This window comes from Mauremys reevesii, linkage group 8 (genome assembly GCF_016161935.1).
Source record: "Mauremys reevesii isolate NIE-2019 linkage group 8, ASM1616193v1, whole genome shotgun sequence".
Taxonomy (NCBI): domain Eukaryota; kingdom Metazoa; phylum Chordata; order Testudines; family Geoemydidae; genus Mauremys; species Mauremys reevesii.
In genome coordinates this window covers 39,052,533-39,076,216 of record NC_052630.1, presented here as the reverse complement: position 1 = coordinate 39,076,216, position 23,684 = coordinate 39,052,533, and the positions used below count along the sequence as shown (strand labels likewise).

At 52.5% G+C, this 23,684-nt stretch overlaps 1 protein-coding gene across 1 annotated transcript; it reads left to right on the top strand.

The window, feature by feature from the left end:
- The first annotated feature begins 17,349 nt into the window (after positions 1-17,349).
- On the top strand, positions 17,350-19,040 carry LOC120370262 (iron-sulfur cluster assembly 2 homolog, mitochondrial-like). The gene is made up of 2 exons (XM_039484662.1): positions 17,350-17,383; positions 18,139-19,040. The coding sequence occupies exons 1-2, from the start codon at positions 17,350-17,352 to the stop codon at positions 18,777-18,779; spliced, it is 675 nt and encodes a 224-aa protein (XP_039340596.1). The 3' UTR covers positions 18,780-19,040.
- Positions 19,041-23,684: the final 4,644 nt, after the last annotated feature.

Here is a 23,684-nt window from a genome sequence, read left to right as displayed (position 1 = left end):
GCTTTCTTCATGCATAAGTTCTGGACCCACTGTTGGTCACCCAGGTCTGCATGACAATGTAGTCCCACCAGGGCTGCCCAGAGGATTCAGGGGGCCTGGGGCAAAGCAATTTCCGGGGCCCCTTCCATAAAAAAAAGTTGCAATATTATAGAATACTATATTCTCATTGGGGCCCCTGCGGGGCCCGGGGCCTGGGGCAAATTGCCCCACTTGCCCTCCCCCCACTCCCCCGGGCGGCCCTGAGTCCCATCCCTGGTGGTTTTGGGATCCTGTTCCAGAAATGCCAGTCAGCATAGGGGAAAACACAGCTATTAAAGCCCTGCGTTAGATATCTCCACTGCTCTATCTCTACACACCGCCTATGTGATCTCCTTAGCCTCCTGCTCATGGCATCACGTCACCGCTGGCACGCTCTCCACCATGTGTCACGCCCTGTAACTGCCTCCTACTCCTGAAAGGAGAGCTGCAGGGATTGAATTAACGCCAACATTTCGTACAAGTCATCCATCAACTGGGACCCAGTCCTTGTTTCTGGGACACAGGCTGTGGACAGAAACCCAGAGTGTGCCCAGTCAAAGAGGTTTACTTGAATGAGCTGGTGAGTTAAGAGCATCTGCACATGTTCCCAGAAAGGACAGACAAGTTCATCCACATTACACTGAAAAGAATTCATAGAACAACTCATATTGCTGCAGCACTAAGAACCATGGGACATCCCCCAGTAGGCCTAGTGCCTCAAACAAGGGAGTGCAGAGCCAGGGAAGATGCAATGGCTTGATTCAAGCTTTGCAGTCTGGTTGCTTTCACTTCAGCTAGGCCATCTTGAGTGGGCACACCCTGTTAGGAGTGCTACTGAAAATATAGGATTCAGGTCTATATTTTCACCTGAGACAGAATTTTAAGTCTTGTTTGCCCATTTTATTCTTGATACACTTATATTCTTACTAATATGTGTAAACAAAGACACTGTGTATATTGCTTCTGCCTAGCCAGCTAGGTTTGTTAGTGAGAACAAATAAGAACAGTTAAAGTGTTACTGGGCACAGTGTGAATATAATATATGAGCGCACACTTGAAGACTGCCTCAACTCCTATCTCAAGGCAAGGTCAAGCAACCAGTCGGGAGGGGCAAAGGGGGGATTGAGGGGAAGGTAAAACACTAAAAGACCAGAGAAATGCTTGCCCCTGACCGTAGCACAACCTCACTCCTTACCTCTCCCATGGGGTACAAAAAAAGTGCTTTTCTGATATTCCTTTCCCTTGCAGTCCCCCAAAACCTCCACATATCCTTCTCAATCTCATCCCAGGTTGACCCCTGGACCTAGTATGGGCCTTAATTCTTCCACATCCATTTATTTTCAAAATCCATTACCCCGGCTTGCCAGAACGCACAACTACCATCATGAGAGCCTGCCATACTCCCGCCAAACAGCTGCTCACACAGTTAGCAAGAGTAACTTACCTGGCTGCTACTCACCTGTCCAACATGATGCATCTGAGTCACATCACCAGTATGTTAGAGGGCTTTCCCTTCACCCTCTCCCCTGGTTCTTGTCATGCAGACAGAAAACAGAAGACCGAAAGTGCAGGCAATGCGATGTTTATTGGGGTTAGTTTCCAGCAAGCATGTCCATGGAACATGACCATAAGTTGTAAGGGGTGGGACTGTGGGTATGCATTTCAGGTAATAATGCCTGCTAAGGAGGGAGGGGCATGGGACACTGGGAAACAAGGCTCTGCGGCATCAGAGTTATGGACATTCTTGCTAATATATTGGTGATGTGACTCAGATGCATCACGCTGGACAGGTGTAACAGATTTTGGAAATAAATGGATATGGAAGAATTAGGGCCCATATTAGGTTCAGGGGTCAACCTGGGATGAGATTGAGAAGGAGATGGGGGAGGTTTTGGGGGACTCCAAGGGAAAGTAATATCAGAAAAAATGGATGGTACTACAAGGTCTGTGCACTGGGGTGGCATACTGGGTAAAACGGGAAGCTGATCTCCTCCAGCATATTAAGGATTTGGAGGGGATAGTGGACCAACAATGGATTTTAATGAAAAAATCCATACCAGCGGTGGAGGTAGTGGATTTAAAGACACGGGACACTGCATGGGCAGAGGAGTCCTGTGAGGCAACTCGGCAGGAGAGGGATGAACTGGTGGAGAGGGTGGCAGATTTAGAGGATGGACTATACTGATATAAGCAGGAAAGTAACAGACCAGGGGGCCCCGAATCATCTGCCCCACCAATGACAGAAAAGGAGTCACCCATGACTGCCAGTGGGTGTTATAAATTGGCAGTCCACAGTCAGAGCCCCTGAGAAAGTGGCTACTGCCTAGGAGCTCCGGGAGGTGGTCATAGTAGTCCCTGATGGTGGTTGGGTGCAGGACCACGCTCCGCAAACAGTAGTCCAGACAGAATTTTCTCTCTGGTCTCTAAAGAACTGGGATGCATTGCTGAGTCGGCTGGGGAAGATGCTTGAGATCAGTTTGTGCTGTGGCTTGAGAGATGGAGGGTTTAACTCATGAGAACGAGGTAGCCATAAAGCACAGTCTGTTGGGACGGGGCACACTGGGCAATAATGTGGTGGGGTTGGGAAATACATTTCTGATTTTGGGGCAGGTGTTGAAACAGCTATTTGGGGTGTACTCTCGTACTGCAGGGATGAACAAGATGAAGAGAATCCCTGGAGAAACAGGGCGGGATATACTTAATCACATATAGGCATGGGCACAGTGCTGGCTGGATCCTGTGGACAGCCCATGGGTGATACCCCAGGCAGGGGCACCGGAACCTGGTTGGGGTGTAGAGTTGCTGGAGAAATGGTTGGAGCTGAGTGATTTGCAGTTTGTGAGGCACTTACAGATGCAGCACCCTGAGGTAAAGGTAATAATTGGAGATATACCAATCTCCTAGAACTAGAAGGGACCTTGAAAGGTCATTGAGTCCAGCCCCCTGCCTTCACTAGCAGGACCAATTTTTGCCCCAGATCCCTAAGTGGCCCCCTCAAGGATTGAACTTACAACCCTGGGTTTAGCAGGCCAATGCTCAAGCCACTGAGCTATCCCTCCCCCTTGTTCCTAACTGGCTGCCTCAGCCTATGAAGCAGGTGGATGTGTGGTGACAGATGCATCAGAGGGGAGAGCCAATCCCTATTACCCTGGGGAGGCAGTACTGGGTGGACAGGAGTGGATTGGCTCAGAGGGGAGGGTCTAGGGTAGTGGTTTTCAAACTTTTTGTATTGCTGACCCGTTTCACACAGCAAGCCTCTGAGTGTGACCTCCCATTATAAAATAAAAATGGGGGAGGGGCATTTTAATTGAATGAAGACTTAGGGCTGTCAGCCCCATGGAGCTGACAGCTCACGACCCCCATGTAACCACCTTGCGACCCCCTGAGGGGTCATGACCCCCAGTTTGAGAACTCCTGGTCTAGGGGAAAGGGCTGTGGTTTTGGAGGGATACTCAGAGATGAGCAGTTCACTCTGGTGGATCTGGTAGCAACCCCCATTCTACTCTCAGAGCCAGGATAGGGACTAGGGGTTCCCAGATGCCTTGGCGCATAGAGCCCCACCTGTAGATGTGTTGTTGCTGTCTGTACTTTTCTTGGCTTAGGTTTCTTTTCTTCCTAAGTCATTCTTTTCTCTCTCCCCCCTCCCTTCCACTCTTCGCTGCTTCTCTCTCACTCCCCATCCCTCCGCTTCTTCTCCCCCCATCTCTAAAAGTATTTATGGTTGAAGATATGGTTGCCAGGCAATATGTAATGTCTTTACTAATTAGTCCCTGGAAAGCGGTTTCAAGAAAAGCAGTAAAAACTGACAAAAAGGATCAGGCCCAAAGATTGAAAAGTTTGTGTTTGCATGAAGCAGTTTTGTTTCAAGCAATAGCCCCTCCCAAATAGGCTAAAAGGGGGGCAAAAAAGGGAAAAGGGTCAAGTCAGAGTTCTTGATCCCTTGCGGGTGAAAATTTGGAAACAGCTTTTAAGACTTGTACACCCTGGAATTTTTGCTACGTCTGGCTGAGCACGCAGGGAGAATCCCTGGCTTTTAAGCCAAGGAGTTTTAGTGGAACAGTCAAGCCTCAATAATGCTGCCTCTCAGCTATTACCTGTGAATAAACTTAAAGCTGGGCACAGCAGAGAAACCATTACAGGCCTGGTCTGCTGTACAGGAAGGGAAACTGAGGTATCACCACCTCATGAATTTCATAAATAACCAGGGATAATTCACCTTTTCCCTTAAGGGTAGAAACCATTGAAATCTGGCCTGCCTATAAAACAAAACACAGGAAAGTATGGAGGTAATTGTTCTGTTTTCCTGCAATCAGCAAGGAGATTTGTAAAAGGAAGGGGTATTTTAAGCACTAATTTCCCGCCCCTAAAGGGAGCAGGAAAATGTTCTTTTGTCTTTCAGAACTTTAGAAAAGGTGGCGCCAGCTGAAGAGCGATTCAGAATACCATGGATCACAACAGGCAACTAGGGTGGTCCCCATGAGTCCTATGGGAGTAATGAGAAAGGGAAGAACTCACTGGGAACCACTGGGGGATAGATGTGGAGGATGCAATGGTGTAAAATGGACAATAATTATGTTAAGCAATTGCCTGTCCAGAGAAAATATTTGGATCTGTCCCTTCCCAATGGCCATGGAGGAGCAGACCCAAGAGCCTGTTGCCAGGGGTGCACAATTGGGTGTAATGTAAATGGGGTATGGAGTGTTCTGCTGGGACTGTACACAATTCTGTAATATAATACTTGGGAGCACAAGTGCACCAGCATCTGGCACAATTACACACATCTACATGCTGCCATAGAGACTTTGGAGCACAAATGGATCTGTGGAACTAATTGCTGTGAACAATTGAACCAGTGCATATTACCTGATTCCATACCAAGTGGTCGAGCTGCTTTGGACTTTTCTGTGCATATTCAATGGGTTCATGATATGGACAAAAGCATGCGAAACCTGCAGGAGCAGCTCGATGCAACTGTCAACAATTGGACATATTTAAAATATATTCTCCAGAATGGTGTTAAAAGGATTTTAACCCTGCCAAAAGAGGAGAAGCAGTGTTTCTTATGGTGGCCCAGATGTTGGACTATGCTACAATGGTCAGGACTCTCAATGTTACTGTGGATCATTATGGCTAGTGGCCTGTTGTTAAGTATGCTAATTCTGCAATGTATACTGCAGTGGTTCCGGGGGGCACAGACCCACAAAGCACAACCATTGGTTATAACACATAAAGCAATGTAGGCCCTCTACCAAAGTGTAACAGATAACCCGGACCCAACCGTCTTGGGCCCATCACTATGGGAAGTCTGGAACACTAATTGGAACACATGCAGTATGCCCATACGAGGAAAGGTGCAGGGTATTATACTGCACAGAGGGAAGTGGGGCAAATGGAGCATTGACATATTTCATCTTGGATATCTGGGCCTTTCAAGAAATGTGCTGTCACACCTGGGCAGGAGGGTCCCAGAAGAAAAGTGAAAAAAAGGGGTGGACTGTTAGGAGTGCTAGTGACAATGTAGGATTCAGGCCTGTATTTTCACCTGAGATAGAATTTTGGGTCTTGTTTGCCCGTTTGATTCTTGATACACTTATATTCTTACTAATATGTGTGAACAAAGGACAACGACACTGTGTATTGTGCTTTTGCCTAAGCCAGAGGGTTTGTTAGTATAATGGAAACAGATAAGAGCAGTTAAAGTGTTACTGGGCATGGTGGGAGTATAATATATGGGCGGGTGCACACTTGAAGACTGCCTCAACTCCTATCTCAAGGCAAGGTCAAACATCCAGTCGGAACGGGTAAGGGGGGATTGGAGGGAAGATAAAACACTAAAGGACAAAGAAATGCCTGCCCCTGACTGGAGCACAACCTCACTCCTTATCCCTCCCATGGGGTACAGAACAGATGGGACCAAAACCCCAGATCCATGCCCGTCCTCCCCCCCAGAACGGAACATGACCGTAAGGGATCGGACTGTGGGTATGCATTTCGCATATAATTATGCCTGCTGAGGAGGGGAGAATGGGACACTGGGAAACAGGGCTCTGTGGCATCAGAGTTATGGACATGCTTGCTGGAAACTAACCCCAATAAACATTGCATTGCCTGCACTTCAGACTTCTGGTCTTCTGCTTTCTGTCTTTGTGACAAGAACCAGGAGAGAGTGAAGGGAAAACCCTCTAACACACCCCAGCGCCGACCCCTCAGGTGAATGCTGCCATGAAGCCAAGGCTGAGGGAAAAATGGGCCCCAATGGAAGACGTGTCTCCTGACTGTGTGACATGAGGGAAGAGCAGGAGTGATCAGAGCCCATTCAGGCCTGACTGAGAGACTAATTGGTTCTTTTTGTTTTCCATACTCCAGGGTGCTCAATGGGCTAGGACCAGCCCCAGTACTGCCTGTATCTGGGCTGGCTGGAGAAGAGCACAGGGGCTGGAGTGCTGCCGATGGAGTCAATCGTTCTGGTTGAGGGGTGGGGCCCTGCCTGTGATCGATGTGTAGAAATGGACCCCCTGCTTAGAGACTCTGCGTCTGAGGATACTGTGTGGAGCTGTGACCTTCTCCTCTGAGGACGGGTTACTGAGGAGGTGAGAGCAGAATGCTCCAATCCTGCCTAGTGCAAACTGGGATTTGCAGTAATCTGCAGGGCCAGCCTACAACATTTTGGCACCTGAGACAGGGAGCTCAAATGATGCCCCCTTGCTTGGGCCAAAACTTTGAAAGGTCTCAATTCTGCCTTCTTCCTGTTCTACTCCTCTCATGGTACTGCTCTGCTACCTACCCCAATAAAGGAGAACTAACAACTTAAAATGCCTTGTTCTAAAATTTTAAGTAACACTTAACTTTCAAACGCCTGAACAGCAAATGTAACTTTTATTGTCTGCATAGTAAACACTGGCATTTTTATCTGTTTGAATAATAAAAATGGTGCTTTCCGTGCCTTCTTGGCAGGGGCGGCTCCAGGCCCCAGCACGCCAAGCGCGTGCTTGGGGCAGCATGCCGCGGGGGGTGCTCTGCCGGTCGCCGGGAGGGTGGCAGGCAGGCAGCCTTCGGCGGCATGCCTGCGGAGGGTCCGCTGGTCCCGCAGCTCCGGTGGACCTCCCGCAGGCACGCCTGCGGGAGGTCCACCGGAGCCGTGGGACCGGCGACCGGCAGAGCGCCCCCTGCAGCATGTCGCCGTGCTTGGGGTGGCAAAATGTCTAGAGCCGCCCCTGCTTCTTGGTTGCAAAGATTTGAACTGCTTCCTGAAGGTCCACAGTCTGGGCCAGCTCATGTTTTATTGAGATGGTTGCAAGGCCAACCAGCCTCTCCTGTGTCATTGTGGAGCTTAGATGTGTTTTTATTAACTTCAGCTTGGAGAAGCTGTGTCCTCCACTGGCAACTGTCACAGGAAGTGTTAGAAGTATGCACAGAGCAACAAAAGCATTTGGAAAGGGGGGTGGTCATCTTATTTGTGCACATATATTCCAGAACAGCCTTTGGAGTTGATCCTGCTAAAATGTATCTTGAAAGGGCTTTCCGTTCATTGCCTAAATCACTCGCATCAATAGCGCACATGTCATCATGTGTCAACACTGTCTCTAGTGCCATGCATTGCTGGTGTAGGTCTTCTTCAGGTATAGTGAGGAGTTTTGGAATATCATACAACATTCCAAATATACTGCTGTGTTCCTTGAGCTGCATGAAATGTTCTTCAACTGACTGTATTGCACAATCTAGCACCTGGTTAAAGAATTCAACTTTGAATTGTTGTTTGGGGTCTCTTATGGGATTATCCCATGCCTCGTAATCAAAATGTCTTCTTCTTCGGTGACTCTTGTATTCTTGAATGGGTGGGAAAATAGCTTCAGTGTGAAGTTCCTCTGCCAACTTCTGTGCACTCTTCAGAATGTTTTGCAATCCCTCATCTGACCGGTAAGACTGTAGGTATGACTTTGCTTTGTCCAGTTGTTCCATTGCTCCAGATATATCAAGGTCAGCACCTTGGAGTGTCTTGCTTACAACATTTATTTCAAACAGTATGTCATGCCACAAAACTAAGCCACACAGAAATTTGAAGTTATGTATGTTTCTGGTGATTCCATTTCCCTCTGCCACTGTTCTCCCACAAACAGTTCCTGTCATAGCATTATCCTCCATAATGGCAACTCTGGCATCATCTATCTTCCCAATTTGGTGTTTGATAGGCTTTATTGCCTCCACTTGACTTTCCCATTGTGTGGCACTCAGTGGTTTCAGTGTCAGAGAGGATGTTCCCAGATGTTGCTTCAAAATTTGCCATCAATGAGTTGATGCAGAGAAAAATACATAGATGCTTTGAATTACATAAAAAAATTCAGCAGCCTCACTAGAAGCTGATGTTCCATCACTGACCATCAAGTTCAATGAATGAGAACTTCATGGGACAAAAAAAGCTCGAGGGTTTAACTCTTAGATCCGTGTCTGCACTCCTCTGTTCTTTAGTCTCATGTTAGCACCATTATCGTAGCCCTGACCTCTCATGTCAGCTATCGCAATTCCCGTATCTTCTAGCTTTTTAAGATGCATATTTGTCATATTAGCTCCTGTATTATCATCAATGTTAATAAATTCTAGAAAATGCTCTCTGACAGTCACCATTGCAGGGACATTTTCATTAGGTTCTGTTGTTGTTACAAAACACGCCATTAAAGTCATTTGTTCTGTATAGCTGATGTCAGGTGTGCAATCCAGAATAACGAAGTAATATCTTACTGACTTCAGATCTGCCACAATCTTCTGTTTGACTTTTGTTGCCAGTAACTGCATGATCTCATTTTGAATTTTTTTTCCAAGGTAGTGGTGTGTGTACATTTCTTGGGTGGTGACTCTTAGATGCTCCTGGAGTACAGCATCAAACTCAGCCATCAGCTCCACAATGTTAATTAAGTTTCCATTGTTTGGTACATATAGCTGATCTGAAGTGCCACGTAGTGCTAGGTTTTGGGTAGCAAACATTCACACAATGGCAATGAGCCTTTTCAGAACATTTTGCCAGTAAAGAGACTCTGAGGCAATTTTCTCTTGATGCTGATCATCTGTGGTGGCTGTACTGGGGCAGTTGCCCCACTCCTGAAAAAGGCTAGGCTGATTGGGGAAGCAGCCACAGCTGGCCCTATAAAAGGGCTGTGAGCCAGTGGCTGAGTCACTCTTTCTCCAGCCTTGGAGAGAGAAGGACCTAGCTGCCTGGGAGCTCAGGGTACCATGAGTAGAGCAGTGCTGGGGAAAGGAATAGGAGCTGGGGAGCTCTGGACTGGCAACTCCCCAGGCTGCAGCCCTTGGGAAAGGCCAAAGCAGGTACTGGGGTTGCAGAGGTGCAGCCCGGGGTTAGGCAGAGGCAGCTGGTCCAAACCTACTTGCCAATGATGAGTTGCCAAGACAGACTGCAGTTTGCCCCAGTGATTGGGAGCTAGATGAGGACTGGCAGTAGCCACTGAGGAAAGGTGGGTGAGAGGGTTGGGGGGTATCCCCTGGGAGGGGATACCCAGAGTGTGGTGGTACTGCTGGGGCAGAACCCCAAGGTAATGGGGCACTGGGGTCTGGGAGGGACATGGGGCCAGTGGCAGGTGAGCTGCCGGCCAGCAGAGGGCACTCCAGACTGGAATCGAGCTAATTCCCAGGAGAGCCAGCAGGAGATGCCACACCAGTGAGTCATTGCTTTGCTACAGTGGCCTTTAACCGTAGTCTCATCTCAAGCTCTTTCCACCTATGGAATGCTCTCTGGTGATTTGCTGCCTTCTCATGGCATGCCAGATTTCTAGACAGATTTTTCCAGTCCTTTGTTCATGTAGAACCAAATGTGGCCGGAACATTAGACTGGAAGAGTTTGCAACAAAAACAGTATAGAATCATAGAGTTGGAAGGTCATCTAGTCCAATCCCCTGCTTAAAGCAAGACCAATCCCCAGACAGATTTTTACATCAGTTTCCTAAATGGCCCCCTCAAGGATTGAACTCATAACCCTGCATTTAGCAGGCCAATGCTCAAACCACTCAGTTATCCCTCCCAGCCACTGAGCTAGCCCTCAGCCTTCTGGGGGTTTGAGTACATAAGCCACGACCTCTCCACTCTGTCACCATTGGGGATTTCACACCAGTAATGTGTTGGATGGAAATTTCTATTTTCATTGTCTTTGGGGAACATGAAGTTTTTCACTTGCTGTGGCCCATGCAGTACAAGGAAGTCCCTCAGGCTACTACTCAAGTGGATCCACAGTCCTGGATCATCTAGACTTAAGGAATTAAACTCAGCAGCAGCTGTTTCTTGTGCCTCCACCACGCTCTTCCCTGATCTACACTTTTCTTCAAAAATGTGCATGGTTACATCCATTTGAGATGGAGATATGGATGCTGCAGTAGCTGCCAGGCCACCTGCACTCTGACTAACTGGAAGATCAGGCATCTCCTCACCACTCACATCCTCACTGGGGCCAGAAGGCTCACCGTGAACATTTGTGTCTATGTATCTCAGGAGCAGGGGCGGCTCTAGGCACCAGCGAAACAAGCTGCTGCCTAGGGCGGCCAAATCTAGGGGGCGGCAGGCTGCGCCGGCGGACCTGCCGCAGTCATGCCTGCGGGAGGTTCACCGGAGCCCCGGGACGACCGGACCTGCCGCAGGCATGACTGCGGAGGGAGCGCTCGTCCCGCGGCTCAGCTGGACCTCCCGCAGGCATGACTGCGGCAGCTCAAGCGGAGCCGCGGGATCCGCGAACCGTCCGCAGCCGCGGGGGGTCCAGCCGGGCCACGCGGGACCAGCGGACCCTCTGCAGTCATGCCCGCGGGAGGTCCGCTGCTCCCGCGGCTCCGGGGCGCCTCCCGCGCATGACTGCTTGGGGTGGCCAAAACTGTAGAGCCGCCCCTGCTCAGGAGAGCTCCTTCCTGCTTAGATAGGACAACTTCCTTTGCTTTCTTTCTTTTTCTGAATGCTGCCCCAGAGGGGCGTTTTCTTCTTTCACTCATGACTGCTGTTCTGTGCCAGCTATGGTGGCTCTCAAGACTCAGTTGAAGGGGACAAATAAGCAGGCTGGTAGCAGGGCCTGAGTGAGGGAAGGTATCAGCATCTTAAGGGCCTAACTGGCTCCTACTACTAGGGTGACCAGATGACAAGAACAAAATATTGGGACACATGGGAGGGGGGTGGCAGGAGGCGCTGCTGAAGTAAAAAAATAAAGTCAGAGTGCAAAATATCGGAACAAATGGCATCCCAACCATACGTCGGTTGGGATGCAGGACAAACTACTAAATATCGGGACAGTCCCGATTTTATCGGGACGTCTGATCACCTTACCTACTACTTCAGTTGACTGCCTGTTCCCCTCAAGTGGGTTCAGGGAAGCAGCAGGAAACAGGAAGCTCCCTGAGAAGCTGGTGTTAATCAGTCCAGGCTCCTGGGGGTGCTAGAGAGGTACATAAGAGGCTCCTCCTCCTCTCTCTCCCTGCAGCTCCTGCTGCTGCTTTCTGTTATTCCTACTCACCTTCAGGGCCGGTGCAAGGATGTTCCCCCCCGCCGTGTTCCCCCCCAGCAGCTCCCCCCTCCGCCCTGAGGTGCCCCCCCGCAGTAGCTCCCCCCCGCCCTGAGGCACTCCCCTTGCGCCCGCAAGCCTGGGAGGTGGGAGAAGTGAAGCAGCCACGGTGTGCTCGGGGAGGAGGCAGGGCAGGGGTGAGCTGGTGGGGGGGAGTTCCCCTGCGTGCCGCTCCCCCCCTTACTTGCTGCAGGCGGCCCTCCCCGCGCTCCCCCTGCCCAGCTCCCTCCGCCTAAATGCTGGTGGCAACCAGGGCGGCCGAAGATCTGGCCGCCGCAGTCACTGCTGAAGAAAATGGCGCCCCCCAAATGCCAGCGCCCTAGGCGACCGCCTGTGTCACCTAAGTGGTTGCACCGGCCCTGCTCACCTTTTCTCCTGCCTGCCTGTTATGTCTCTCGTGCCCTCCTTCCTTCAGCACAGCACTCCACCATCGCTGTGCATCTAGAGCAGAGAGAATACATATGCACCAGCAGCAGACACAATTTTCTACACTCTGGGTCCTAGTGCCCCCCTCCCGGCCTGACACTTAAGGCTGACACCTCAGTTCGCCTCATGGTAAGGCCAGCCCTGGCCAGAGGGTAGAGCACAGTAAGATGTAATGAGGGGCAGCACTATACAGAAATAGGCATTATTATTACTGTGGCCCAGGTACTGAGTGCTGGGGCCAGCATGCCCCAGGCAATGGCCTGTATTGTGTAAGCCCAGGGCCATGAGCAGAGCTTTGACAGAGAACTGGGGTTCTGCAAATGTAGTTTTCCTCACATCCCACGTTGAATGAGGGACCATCCTGGACGGGACTTTTGCTCTGTGGGAACCCAGAAAGAAAGTCCCTGCAGTGACATACCTGGGCAAAAGGAGGTGGAGCCATCTGTGCCCTCCCTCCCCTACAAATACCCCAACCCAAACAATTCCTCCTCAGAGCTACCCCGGGCTGCAGGAGGGGGCGCCGGGATCCCCTTCCCAACACTGTTCCCCAGTCAGGGGAAGGAGCCCAGACCTCCCTTCTCTGCCAGCTTTCCAGAGCCATAAGGAAAGCTTCCTGCCCCCTGGAGGGAAAGGGGAGGTCAGATCTGCGCAAGGGAACGTGAGGAGGGGAGGAGAGAAAGGGGTCTGTGCTGTGGGGGGATGTAGGGGGATTTCATCTTTGTCCCTCAAGCCCTCCCACAGCCATGCCCCACTTCTATCCCACTTTAACATGCCCCACTGACTCCTTAGTCCCTGCACTGCTCCTGCATCCTCAGCCCAGCTCCTCAACCTTGTGGGGAAGCTGTGCTGGCCAGGCAGATAGCAGGGACAAGAAGAGATGTGGGGGCTGGGATGTGTTCTGTGGCTGGGGCACTCGTTGCCAAGGAGCCTGGGGCAGGTGAGCGGGGAGTTGGGCTGTGTAACGTGGCAGTGCTGAGAAATTATTTCTAATTGTTATTCTCATTTGGGCTCGGGTCAGTGCTGGTTCACAGGGCAGAAAGCGGGCTCTTCCCTTTCTGTGGTGTTCATCGACTGTCCTGCCCGCCCTGCAAGGGTTTCTCTTACACCAGAGGTGGGCAAACTATGGCCTGTGGGCCACATACAGCCCACGGGACTGTTCTGCCCGGCCCTTGAGCTCCCGGCTGGGGAGGCTAGCCCCTGGCCCCTCACCCACCTTCCTCCCTCCCCTGCAGCCACGCTGCTGCACAGGCAGCGCAGCTTGTGCCCGCCCACCTCCCAGGCTGTCCTGCCTCTCTGAGCAGCATGGTAAGGAGGCGGGAAGCGGGGGGAAGGGGAAGGAGGTTGGATAAGGGGCAGGAGGTCCCAGGGGGCAGTCAGGGGACAGGGAGTTGTCGATGGGGCGGAGGTTCAGGGGTGGTGGTCAGGAGACTGTGAGCGGGGGGGATGGCTAGGAGGTGGGGTCTCGGGAGGGGGCGGTCGGGGACAAGGAGCAGGGAGGGTTGGATAGGGAGTGGGGTCCCGGGAGGGGGCGGTCAGGGGACAAGAAGCAGGGAGGGTTGGATGGGTGGGAGGTTCTGAGGGGGGCAGTCAGGGGGCGGGAAGTATGAGGGGGCGGATGGGGGCTGGGGCCAGGCTGTTTGGGGAGGCACAGCCTTCCTACCCGGCCCTCCATACCGTTTCTCAACCCCAATGTGGCCCTCGGGCCAAAAAGTTTGCTCACCTCTGTCTTATACCCTCATTTCCTCATGCCCTTATGGTTTCCACTTCACATTTTGAATAAACCAAGGACATTAACTGCCCAAAATGCCATTCAGATTCATGCAGTGTTCCAGTGTCCCGTGGGGTCTCGGGTCCTTGCCTGATGCGGTGAGGGGCTAAAGTAAACCTCTCAAACCCAGGAAATCCAACACCACCCTGGCTCTGCCCAACCCAGAGGGCAGGTCTACACTAAGGGCGGGGGTCGAACTAGGGTGCGCAAGTTCAGCTACGTGAATAGCGTAGCTGAATTTGAAGTACCCTAGTTCGAACTACTCACCCGTCCAGACGCCGCGGAATCGAAGTCCGCAGCTCCAAGGTCGACTCTGCCACCGCCTTTTGCAGTGGTGGAGTACCGGAGTCGACCGCGGCGCTTCCGGAGTTCGAACTATCGCGTCCAGATTAGACACGATAGTTCGAACTCCGAGAAGTCGAACTCACCGCGTCGACCCGGCTGGTAAGTGTAGACTAGCCCAGAGGCTATGAGATTGGGGATGGAGCACAAGAGCACATTAGGTCAAAGTCTAACTCTCTTTGCTAAGGCAAAATCCAGGCTTAGGTCAGACATAGCAAACAGAAGCCCATCCCCCAACCTGTACTCAGACACTGAGCAGGCAGCACCCAAACCAGCCAGGCTTGCGAAACGTTACACCCCTTCTCTCCTGTCCTGAGGAATCCACTGAGAGTGCACTAGCCCTCACTAACCCTGCAGACCACTACCATGTCTGCCCAAGCTGCCCACAACCCCATGGCAAGAATATCCCTGTGCACAGCTACTGTCACAGCCTACAGAGCTCAACATTGCCAGGAAAAGACTTATCGTTTGGAGGTACATGCGCACCTCTCCTTTCCTCACAGTGATAGCTCTGCCTGCCTTTTCCAGCTAGTCCCTGCACCAGTCACTGCAGCTAGACCTAACACAGGGAATGCAGCCAGAGCACCTGCTGGAATATAAGCCTGGGGAACATCTCACAAACAACGGCATGTTCTTCTCATCATTTTCATGTCTACTTATTATGCCACCCCGCCCCAACCCCGAGTCAGTCCTAGGGGCGATTGACAGCTCTGGGGCAGCCTTAGGGGGTCGCCTTGGAGGGGTTGTGTGTAGCTTATCTTTGTATTTCCTGGTTTTCAGGTGTGTGTGTGTGGGGGAGGGTTGTTACCTTAACTCTTCATTCCCTGATTCTCAGAGTGTTTCGATTCTTTCCCGTTCTGGCAGGGCAAGTGTCAGTGCTGGGCAACTGTGCGTTAATAACGGTTTTGTGTAATTCATATCCTCACAGCTCGTGTGGCCATTTCTCTGCATGCCAAGAGGGTTCAGTATGTCCCTCCACCCCTGCCTGAGTGGAGAGTTCTGGTCTGGCCATGCTTTACACAGGGACAAGGCAGGGGAAATCAGACCCTTCGGTTTTGATGCACTATGGAAATCAGAGATGGGACCAAGGATAGCACCTGCAAGGATCTGGGAACATTTGCCTGGCATCAGGTAACTGGATGGCACAGGGTACAGGATGCAAATGAAAGCAAACCCCAGAGCCCTCTCTGTCAGGATTAGGTGTCTGCCATGGTTAGGTTTCTGCAGACAGAGACAGAGAAAATTAACCTTTTCTGTGCCAGATCAATTGCAATGTGCCTATAAGGCGTGGGGAACACTTCTTTGTCCCCATCTCCTACATTGCACTGCAGCCAGCTGTAGAAGCTCCTGGAAATAGAGAGCATCTCAAAGGCCGATTCCCCAGCCATCTGGGCTCAGGGGATGAGAGAGAAGTGGCAGCCAGGCTCCAAGAAGGGCCCAGGTGCGCTGACTGGGCTTGGCCTTGATTTCAGCGGATCTGGAGGAAGCAGGAACTGTTCCTAGAGAAAATCAGACACCCTCCTGGTCAATTTAGGCTCAGCTAAAGCCCTGCCATGGCTGAGAATTTATTCCACCATGTAACACGGCATCTACAACTTTGCATGGTATTCTGAGTTCAGGCCTCGGTGGTTCTTCCCCCAAGGGCTCCCACCAGCCCAAACTCTGCCCCTTTGCCCTACACACATCAGCATAAGATCTTGCAATTCATCACCCTGCCCCACAAGGCAGGAGGAGGGGCAGAGCTCTGGTTCAGCAAGGTCCTAGGGAAAGGCAGAGGAGATTTGTTTCTCAGAGCCCCAGGAGGCCCTGCGGTTAGTGCACATGCTGGACATGGGGGGCGATTGCTTTCAGGAAGGAAGCAAGACAGCAGCACAAACAGGAGCCACTAAGGATCTCAGCCTGGTTCCATTCCCCACTGCACAGCTCCTGTCGGGCGGCCCTGGCAAACGCCAAGCAGCCGAGGGAGCCCAGGGCAGGCTCAAGGAGGTTCCTCTTGCTGCATCACCTCAAAAGAGCCCAGATCCTCGAGCCAGCTCTTCTGCCCTGCCCTCCCCTCCCCTCCACTCCAGAAGCAGGACAGAGCCCTGAGGGAGTCACAAGACAAGGGCAAGGGCAACTATAGGCTTCTCCTCCTCACTGGAGCCCCGAGCCCAGGCCGGTGGGCCGTGTGGCTGGTTCCGTGTGTATGTGCTAAGGGCCTGGGGCTGAGGGGACAGAGCCAGGTTACGGGCTAACTTCAGCCCTGATAGAAGCAAGTGAAGCTCCCTCTTGCTCACACTAGGCAGATAAATCATTGTAAATTTCCTGCTCCTGCCCAGGCCCTAAGACCTTGCTCCCCCTGCCATGGGGTTGGGCCACCCCACTCCCAGGAGCAGCCGAGGAGGAGCCTTTTCCAAAGCCTGAGAACTCAATGATTCCCAAGAGAATTAAGGGAGCAGGAACTCTCTGGCCAGGCCAGGTGGGGGACCAGTGCCCGCAGCCTGGGGAGAAAAACTGATCTTCAGGCACAAGGAAAACAAAGACTTCTCTCAGTATGAGCAACGGTGGTGGCTCATGGCCCTGGCAGGGTCACGGGGAGCAGCCCAGCCTGACACAGGGACATGGGGAGCAGCCCAGCCTGGCACAGGGTTGTAGGAGCAACCGAGACTGGCACCGGATCATGGGGAGCAGCCCAACCTGGCACATGGTTGTGGGAGCAGCCCACCCTGGCAAAGGGCTTTCTCCTTTTGGATGGCAGGAGGGCCAGGCCCCTGGGCTCTGCCAGGGGGCACATGTGAGACAGACACATCCTGAGGGATCACCATTAGAAACCTGGTCTAGCCCTATGCAGAAGGGAACAACCATTGTATCAGCCTTCTTGCCTGGCCCCACCCACACTGGGAGCAACACCAGGGGTGAGCTGCAGACGGTTCGCAACGGTTCGCGCGAACCGTTTGCTAAAATTAGACGCCGGACAGAGAACCGGATGCTAAAGTTCTCTGTCCGGCGTCTAATTTTAGCAAACGGTTCGCGTGAACCGTTGCGAATAGGGTGACCAGACGTCCCGATATTTGCTTGTTTGTCCCGCGTCCTGACCAATGTTAGGTCGGGACACTGGGCAAACAAGCAAAGGCTCCGGAGCCCGAAAGGGCTCGCACCCTCCCCTGCCCCGACTCCGCACCCTCCTTCCCCCATTGGATCCCTCCCCAAATCCCCGCCCGCTCACTGCCCCATTGGCTCCCTCCCCAAATCCCCGCCTCTTACCAAGCACGCCATGCCCAGGAGACGCAGGGGAGCACGGAGTCGGGGTGAGTGTGAGTCCGGCCTGGCACCTGGAGGGAGAGTAGGGGGGCGGCCCTTCTCCCTACCTGGACAGCGGGACTCGGGAGCAGCCACTGCTGCAGCTCCCACTGCCGCGGGGGGAGGACGTGACCAAGCACGTGGCGCCCGGGCCCGAATCTGGGCCTGCTGTGGGGACCCAGCAGCGTGCACGCTGCGCCCAGCCCCTGGCCAGTCGCGTCTGGGCTGGCTGCCCAGCTGGTGCAATCCCGCGGCGGAGGCATCGGCAGCCCAGCCCCGTTCGTTCCCCTGTGGGACCTGGGGGGGCTGGGGCCTGCTGCCCCTATTCCGGGGCCGCTCGCGGCATTGCACCAGCTGGGCAGCCAGCCCAGACGCGAATGGCCAGGGGCTGGGCACGCGCGGTGTGCCCGCTGGGTCCCCACAGCAGGCCCAGACTCGGGGGGTTCATGGGCGCCAGAGCTGCAGCCACCGAGCCTGGCCAGCGGCCGCTTCCTCCCTCCGCGGCAGTGGTAGCTGCAGCAGCGGCTGCTCCCGAGTCCCGCTGCCCAGGTGGGGAGAAGAGCCGCCGCCTGGCCCCGCAGGCCACCCCCTACTGGCTCGGGTGGAGCTAGGACAGTAGCCCGGGGTCCCCTCTCCGTCCCTGGCGCGTGTGGGGGGCGCCGCACGGCCGGGGCGGCATCGCCGTCCCCGCGCCGCCCGGCTGTTGAGCGCCTGCAGCTCCCCTCCTGGAGCCTCTCCCGAGCACCCGGCCCCTGCCGTGCAGAGAGCGTGCGGCGCCGCCAAGCCCCGCTGCGGCGCCTGACCCGGCCGTTCCCGGGGGGGGCGCCCCTGGAGAGGGCTCGGGCCGAGGGCGCGGTTAGCTCCACCGCGCAGTGTGACCCTGCCAGAGGAATAATGCGCAGGGACTCGCTCGGGCCCGGTGCTGGGCCAGGAGTTGGCAGCAGCAGCCTTTCTCCTACTTTACTGCGCCTAGTGAGAACACCACCCTGTTCTCAGAATGGAGCCTATGTACCAAGCATCAGGGTGCAGTGGGCATCATCCTCTTCTAAGCCAGGGCAACCAGTGTCTGACTCTAGCGAGGGACAGATCTACCTCAGCAACAGCTGTGTGAAGAGGTTGCTGGAGATTATAGAAGGGTCTGAGTTTCTCAGGCTGCAGGTGGAGGGAGGTGGCTGCTCTGGATTCCAGTACAAGTTTTCCTTGGACACAGTTATCAATCCTGATGACAGGTTGTTTGAACAAGGTGGTGCTCGTGTTGTTGTGGATGTGGACAGCCTGGCCTTTGTGAAAGGTGCAATGGTGGATTTCAGCCAGGAGCTAATCCGCAACTCATTCCAGGTGGTGAGCAATCCACAGGCTGAGAAGGGCTGCTCGTGTGGAACATCCTTCTCTGTCAGACTCTGAGTGGACTCCTCCTTGGGTGTTGCTTGGGTGGACATTGAGCCAGAGACTGTCCTCAGCATTGTCTCCAAGGGTTTCTCATTTTGCTATTTTCTCAGCTTCCCCAGTTGTCCTCCTCAATCTGTTATACAGTTACTGCAAATATCCCCGTTTGCCTATTTGAACTGAGTCTGCAGCCAAGACCTATAGGGCTCTCCCTCCAAGGGTTTGAAATAGGCTTTAAATCCCACACAAAAGCATCTTCTGTCCTCTATGAAGCTCCAGGAACTGCTGAATATAATGAGTGGACAAACATCCCTTAAATCAGAACTTTTTATAGGGAACCCGTTGTTAAATCAGAACTTTTTATAGGGAACCCGTTGTTAAGATTTTGGCAGCTCATCACTGAGCAACACCTCTGCTGGGCAGCAGTCTCCTGCCACTCCTGCGCCCTGTGCACTTCAGACCATGCAGCCCCAGGGCCTGTAAGAACAGGAATTGTCATGGGAAAGGCCTTTGCTAGAGCTGAGGCGTAGATGGGCCAACAGCTGGGCAACAGACAGTCCCAATGCTAGGTGGAAAGCCCAGAATGGACAACCCCTATCACCGAGAAATCATGAGTCAGGCCCCCCAAATCATGAGATTTTAAAAGGAATTAATGTTGTGGATATCTCTTTGGCCAGAGTGATTAGACAATATTCGGGGCCTTGCTGGGTCATTTCAATTAGGAGGAGAAATGGATGCTGGAGCCAGGCGTTTCCTTGGTGCAAGCCTGTTTCTGTACAAAGCGCTGTTTCCCAGAACACCGCAGGAATCAACCAACAGGAGAGTTTCCTTGCTCAGAAATCCAAGCCTCTTTTTCCAGCTAGCATTCTGCCCAAAAGCTCTGTCTTTACTTTCTCTCAGGGTCTCTTTGCCTGTCCTTTGCTTCCTGCTACCTTTGCTGTCTGCTTCTGTGGTGTTTCACCTCACACAGCTCCATCAAAGCAACACCCAGCCCTCTGTGTTTGCATTCAACCTCCCCCTCTCCCACCCACCATGAAACTCTCTGTCACACAGCTCAGCTCCTGACCAGCCTTGCCTGTGACCTGTGTTTTGGCTCCTATTGTCTCAGCTGTCTTCCTCCATATGGAGCTTTTCTGCTTCTTGCATTTCCCCTGAATGAAGGCATCTGTCACACTCACATCCACCAGCTTCAGCCAGGTTTCAACCCCTGCCCCAGGGCACTCTTCTTTGCCTTCTGCTTTCTGAGGGGTTAGGTCCCACTCCACTCCACATTTTCAAGCTTTTCTCCACAGCCATGAGGGCTAGAAACTTACCTTTTTTTTTTAACAAAAGAAAGCTGAGATTCTCGTGCATTCTTTTGATTTCACCAGCTGAGTCTTTGCAGCAAAGACTAAGAACTGGCAACACTGATTAAGTAACATCAGGCTGCACAGATGTACAATAAACCCTCCTTTTTTATGCCGGCTGAGAGTCTCTGCAGGCTAGGGAGCGGGTTGCATTGTTCCTTCTAGGTGTGGAGGCCCCAGGGGTCCAGAACAAGTGGACTCCCTGAGGGGGCCCATGGTGAGAGACAGGTGTGCTGAAGGCTCAGAGAAGTGCGGTTTCAGGAGGCACTGGAGGCACTGGAGTGCAGGGCTTAACACCTGAGAGATTGTGACTCTGAGGAGGAAGGCTGTCACACTGAAGGGGTTCCTCCCAGGAACATAGGGAGCTGAGAGCACAGGGCCTGTGAGTCCGTGCCAGCCTCTCCCAGGCTGAGGAGCAGCAGGGGAGGAAGCCCAAAGGGGCTTCTCTGAAACTTAAGAGGGTGATGCAGGCGGGCATGATGGGCTGATCAGAGGGGGGCACCAACAGCTCACTAGTGAATGGGAGACGGAGGGTGAGGATTGACCATGCGGGGAACATAAGTAGCTTGTGTTTGATGCAGTAGAGCAGGAGGAGGCAGGGAAGGGTTCTACAGAAAGAGGTGACAGGTCAAAGCGATGGGCTGGGAAAGGACTTTGGCAGGAGCATTCTGCAGGGCTCGGAGTGGGGCAGGATGGCATTTGTCAAGGCCAGAGAGAAGGATGAGACATGGGGAGGATGAGGGCTGAGCTGATGGTTTTCACCATCTGGATGGATAGGAAAGTACCTTAGAGACGTTTTACAGAAAGAATTGGCAAGATTTAGACATAAACGGGATGTGAGGAGCTAGAGAGAGTTAGAGCCCTCAGCGTTCACCTCTGAGGACCTGGGTTCCAGACCTTAGGGGATAGTTAGCCAAGGCAGCTCAGCAGGATTGGCAGCCTGTCAATGAGATGATTAATACTGGAAGAAAAAGGGGTGCTGCCAATGAGATAGGGCTGCGCCAGCAGAGCTGTGTGGAGCTGAGGTGCATTGGCAGAGCTGCATGTGTGGTCAGGACTCAGGTGCATCAGCAAAGCTCTAGGAGGTCCTAGGCCTGGAGCAGGAAGCACAGGAGAGGTGTTGTGGGCTAGGGCTGAGGTGCATTGGCAGAGCTGTCTCTGGAGTGGATGGAGGAATTGAGATAATAGTCCCGGTGTACAGAGCAACTGTAAAACTGACATGACAGAGGGAGCATTTCTAGAATGGAAAACCTCCTTCTCACAGATTAATTTCAATCAATCAAGGGGTTGCATTTGAAAAAGGGCCAGGGAGTGGCCTGCAGTTCCATAGCTCTGATATTGCTTGTTTTACCAAGGTGTACTCTATTATGTGCTGACGAAGGCCAGGTCTACACTAAACACTTAAGTGGACCTAGCTACATCACTCATGGGTGTGAAAAATCCACTCCCCCTCAGCAGCCGACCTAAGTCCCCTGTAGACAGAATTCTTCTGTTGCCCTAGCTACCACCTCTCAGGGAGGTGGATTACCTATGGAGAACTACACTGAGGCACTCCAACAGTGCAGCTGTGCCACTTGTAGCGTTTTAAAGATAGACAAGCCCTAAGGATCAGGTCCTGCAGATGCAGACACATGGGAGCAGCCTCAGTAAAGTCACTGGGCCGTGAGCAAGGGACTTACAGGCCAGCTGTAATATCTGTTCCCCCTACCTGTAAAGAATACATCGGAGACACTGGAACCCCCATTTCCTGCAGTTCAAGCATTGCCTGCCCAGGGCATTTCAGACCATTTCAACAGAGGCCTGTGGAGAGCCTAACTTGCAGCACAGTTCATCTGGAACTATCCCCCATCCAGGTGGGCTCAGGCTGCTCTTTGTCTCCAGTCCAGAAGCCCCCCTTCTTCCAGCCGACCATCACCTTCCCCAACAGCTCCTTCTCCATCCTTCATCTTCTTTCCTGGGCAAACAGATCACCTGGGCCTTCTCTCTTTTGCCCTTTGTTCCCCTACTGGCTGAAAGTGACTGGTCAGGTTACTGGGGTCCTCTTTTCTCAGCCCTTTGTCCCCCTATTGGCCAGAACTGGCTGACTTTCAAGCTGGGGTGGGCCTCCCAGTCATCAGTCACTAGGGTACCCAATCTTCAGGCCATTGTCCGGGCTCCCAACTGTTAGGTGAGGTCACACCTTGTCCTCTGCAACAACAGACACCCTCACCCACCACCTTGTTAAACACACAGCACACAGGGGAAACTGAGATTCATACAGCACTCAGGCAAAACACTAAGAAAATCCCCCACTTCATCACAAGCACTCCCCGCAAAAAGCCACAAAACTACCTCCACATCCCTGCTCAGGGCCGCCCAGAGGATTCAGGGGGCCTGGGGTCTTCGGCGGTGGGGGGCCCCCCCCGGGTGGCCCTGTTCCTGCTCAGAACATTCCTTAGCTGTAATGATTTGGCTGCTGACCAATGTTGTCTCAGTGTCTTCTACTTAAATTGTAAGTCGTTTGGGGCAAGGGAGTGTCTTTATCCTGTGTTTGTACAGTGATTGGCACAATGGGGCCTTGGTCCATGACTTGGGTTTCTAGGTGCTATGGCAATACCAAGGATAAATAATCGTAAGAACAAAAATAATAATAACTAACTAGCCCATTACAGAAAGGATCCATGCACATTTCTTGCAGCTCATCTTTTAAAGAGGAGCAGGACAAGCCTGCAAGGATAGAATTAGGCAGCAAGTTTTGTCTGTTCTGTGGCTTCAGTCTGGGCAGCTGCCAGAGAAGCCAGCCCTTGATGCAGAATTCTGCTCCAGTCTGAGCTTTCAGTTCTTAAAAATGCTTCTGCCTCTTATGATTATGATGAAACTCCTGAAAACGTGACCTGTGCGTATGTTATATGGTGATGTTTGCCTGAGGCTGCAGAGAGCCTGAAACAATAGCTCTGAGCATGTTAATTCTGAAACCTGCAGATGGCTGATTAAATGGCAACACAGTTAACTACTGTATTCCACTGTTGACTGTTATAGCAACATCAGCTACTGTGGTTATCAACAATCCCAGTTGCTTCTGATGCCTCCCCAGGTGCCAAAAGCCTCAATTGGTGCCTAGCCAGTGACAACAAGCTCCAGCTTCCCTGACAGCCACTACAGTGTGGTTAGATGTCAATAGAAAAGTGGCACACTGAAAACTGAAAATGTGGGGGCTCGTGGTGAGATGTATGGAGTGAGATAGTTAATCCAGATTTAATTCAATCCAAACCTTCAGTGTTGCATGTAAATGCAACCATTGCGTAATACTTCCTTGCCAGGCCAGAAGCTGCAGAATCCAGGGGCCTTGGCAGTTGGTACCCAGTTTAGGCCCAGCTTGCTGCAGAACTCCCTGGGCCTTGCTGGTGAGGGTAGGACACCCTATCTGCTATTTGGCTGAGGGGCTGGAGATGCGGGGTTGGGGGGAAGATGCCACTTATGGCCTGACAGACACAGAGGCTTTGTAAAGTGCAGCGGTTTAGCCACTGAACTTTATAATCTTCGGTTGGTTTCCACTGCAGGTGTGATATACGGAAGCCACTTCAGCCTTCCTGGAGCT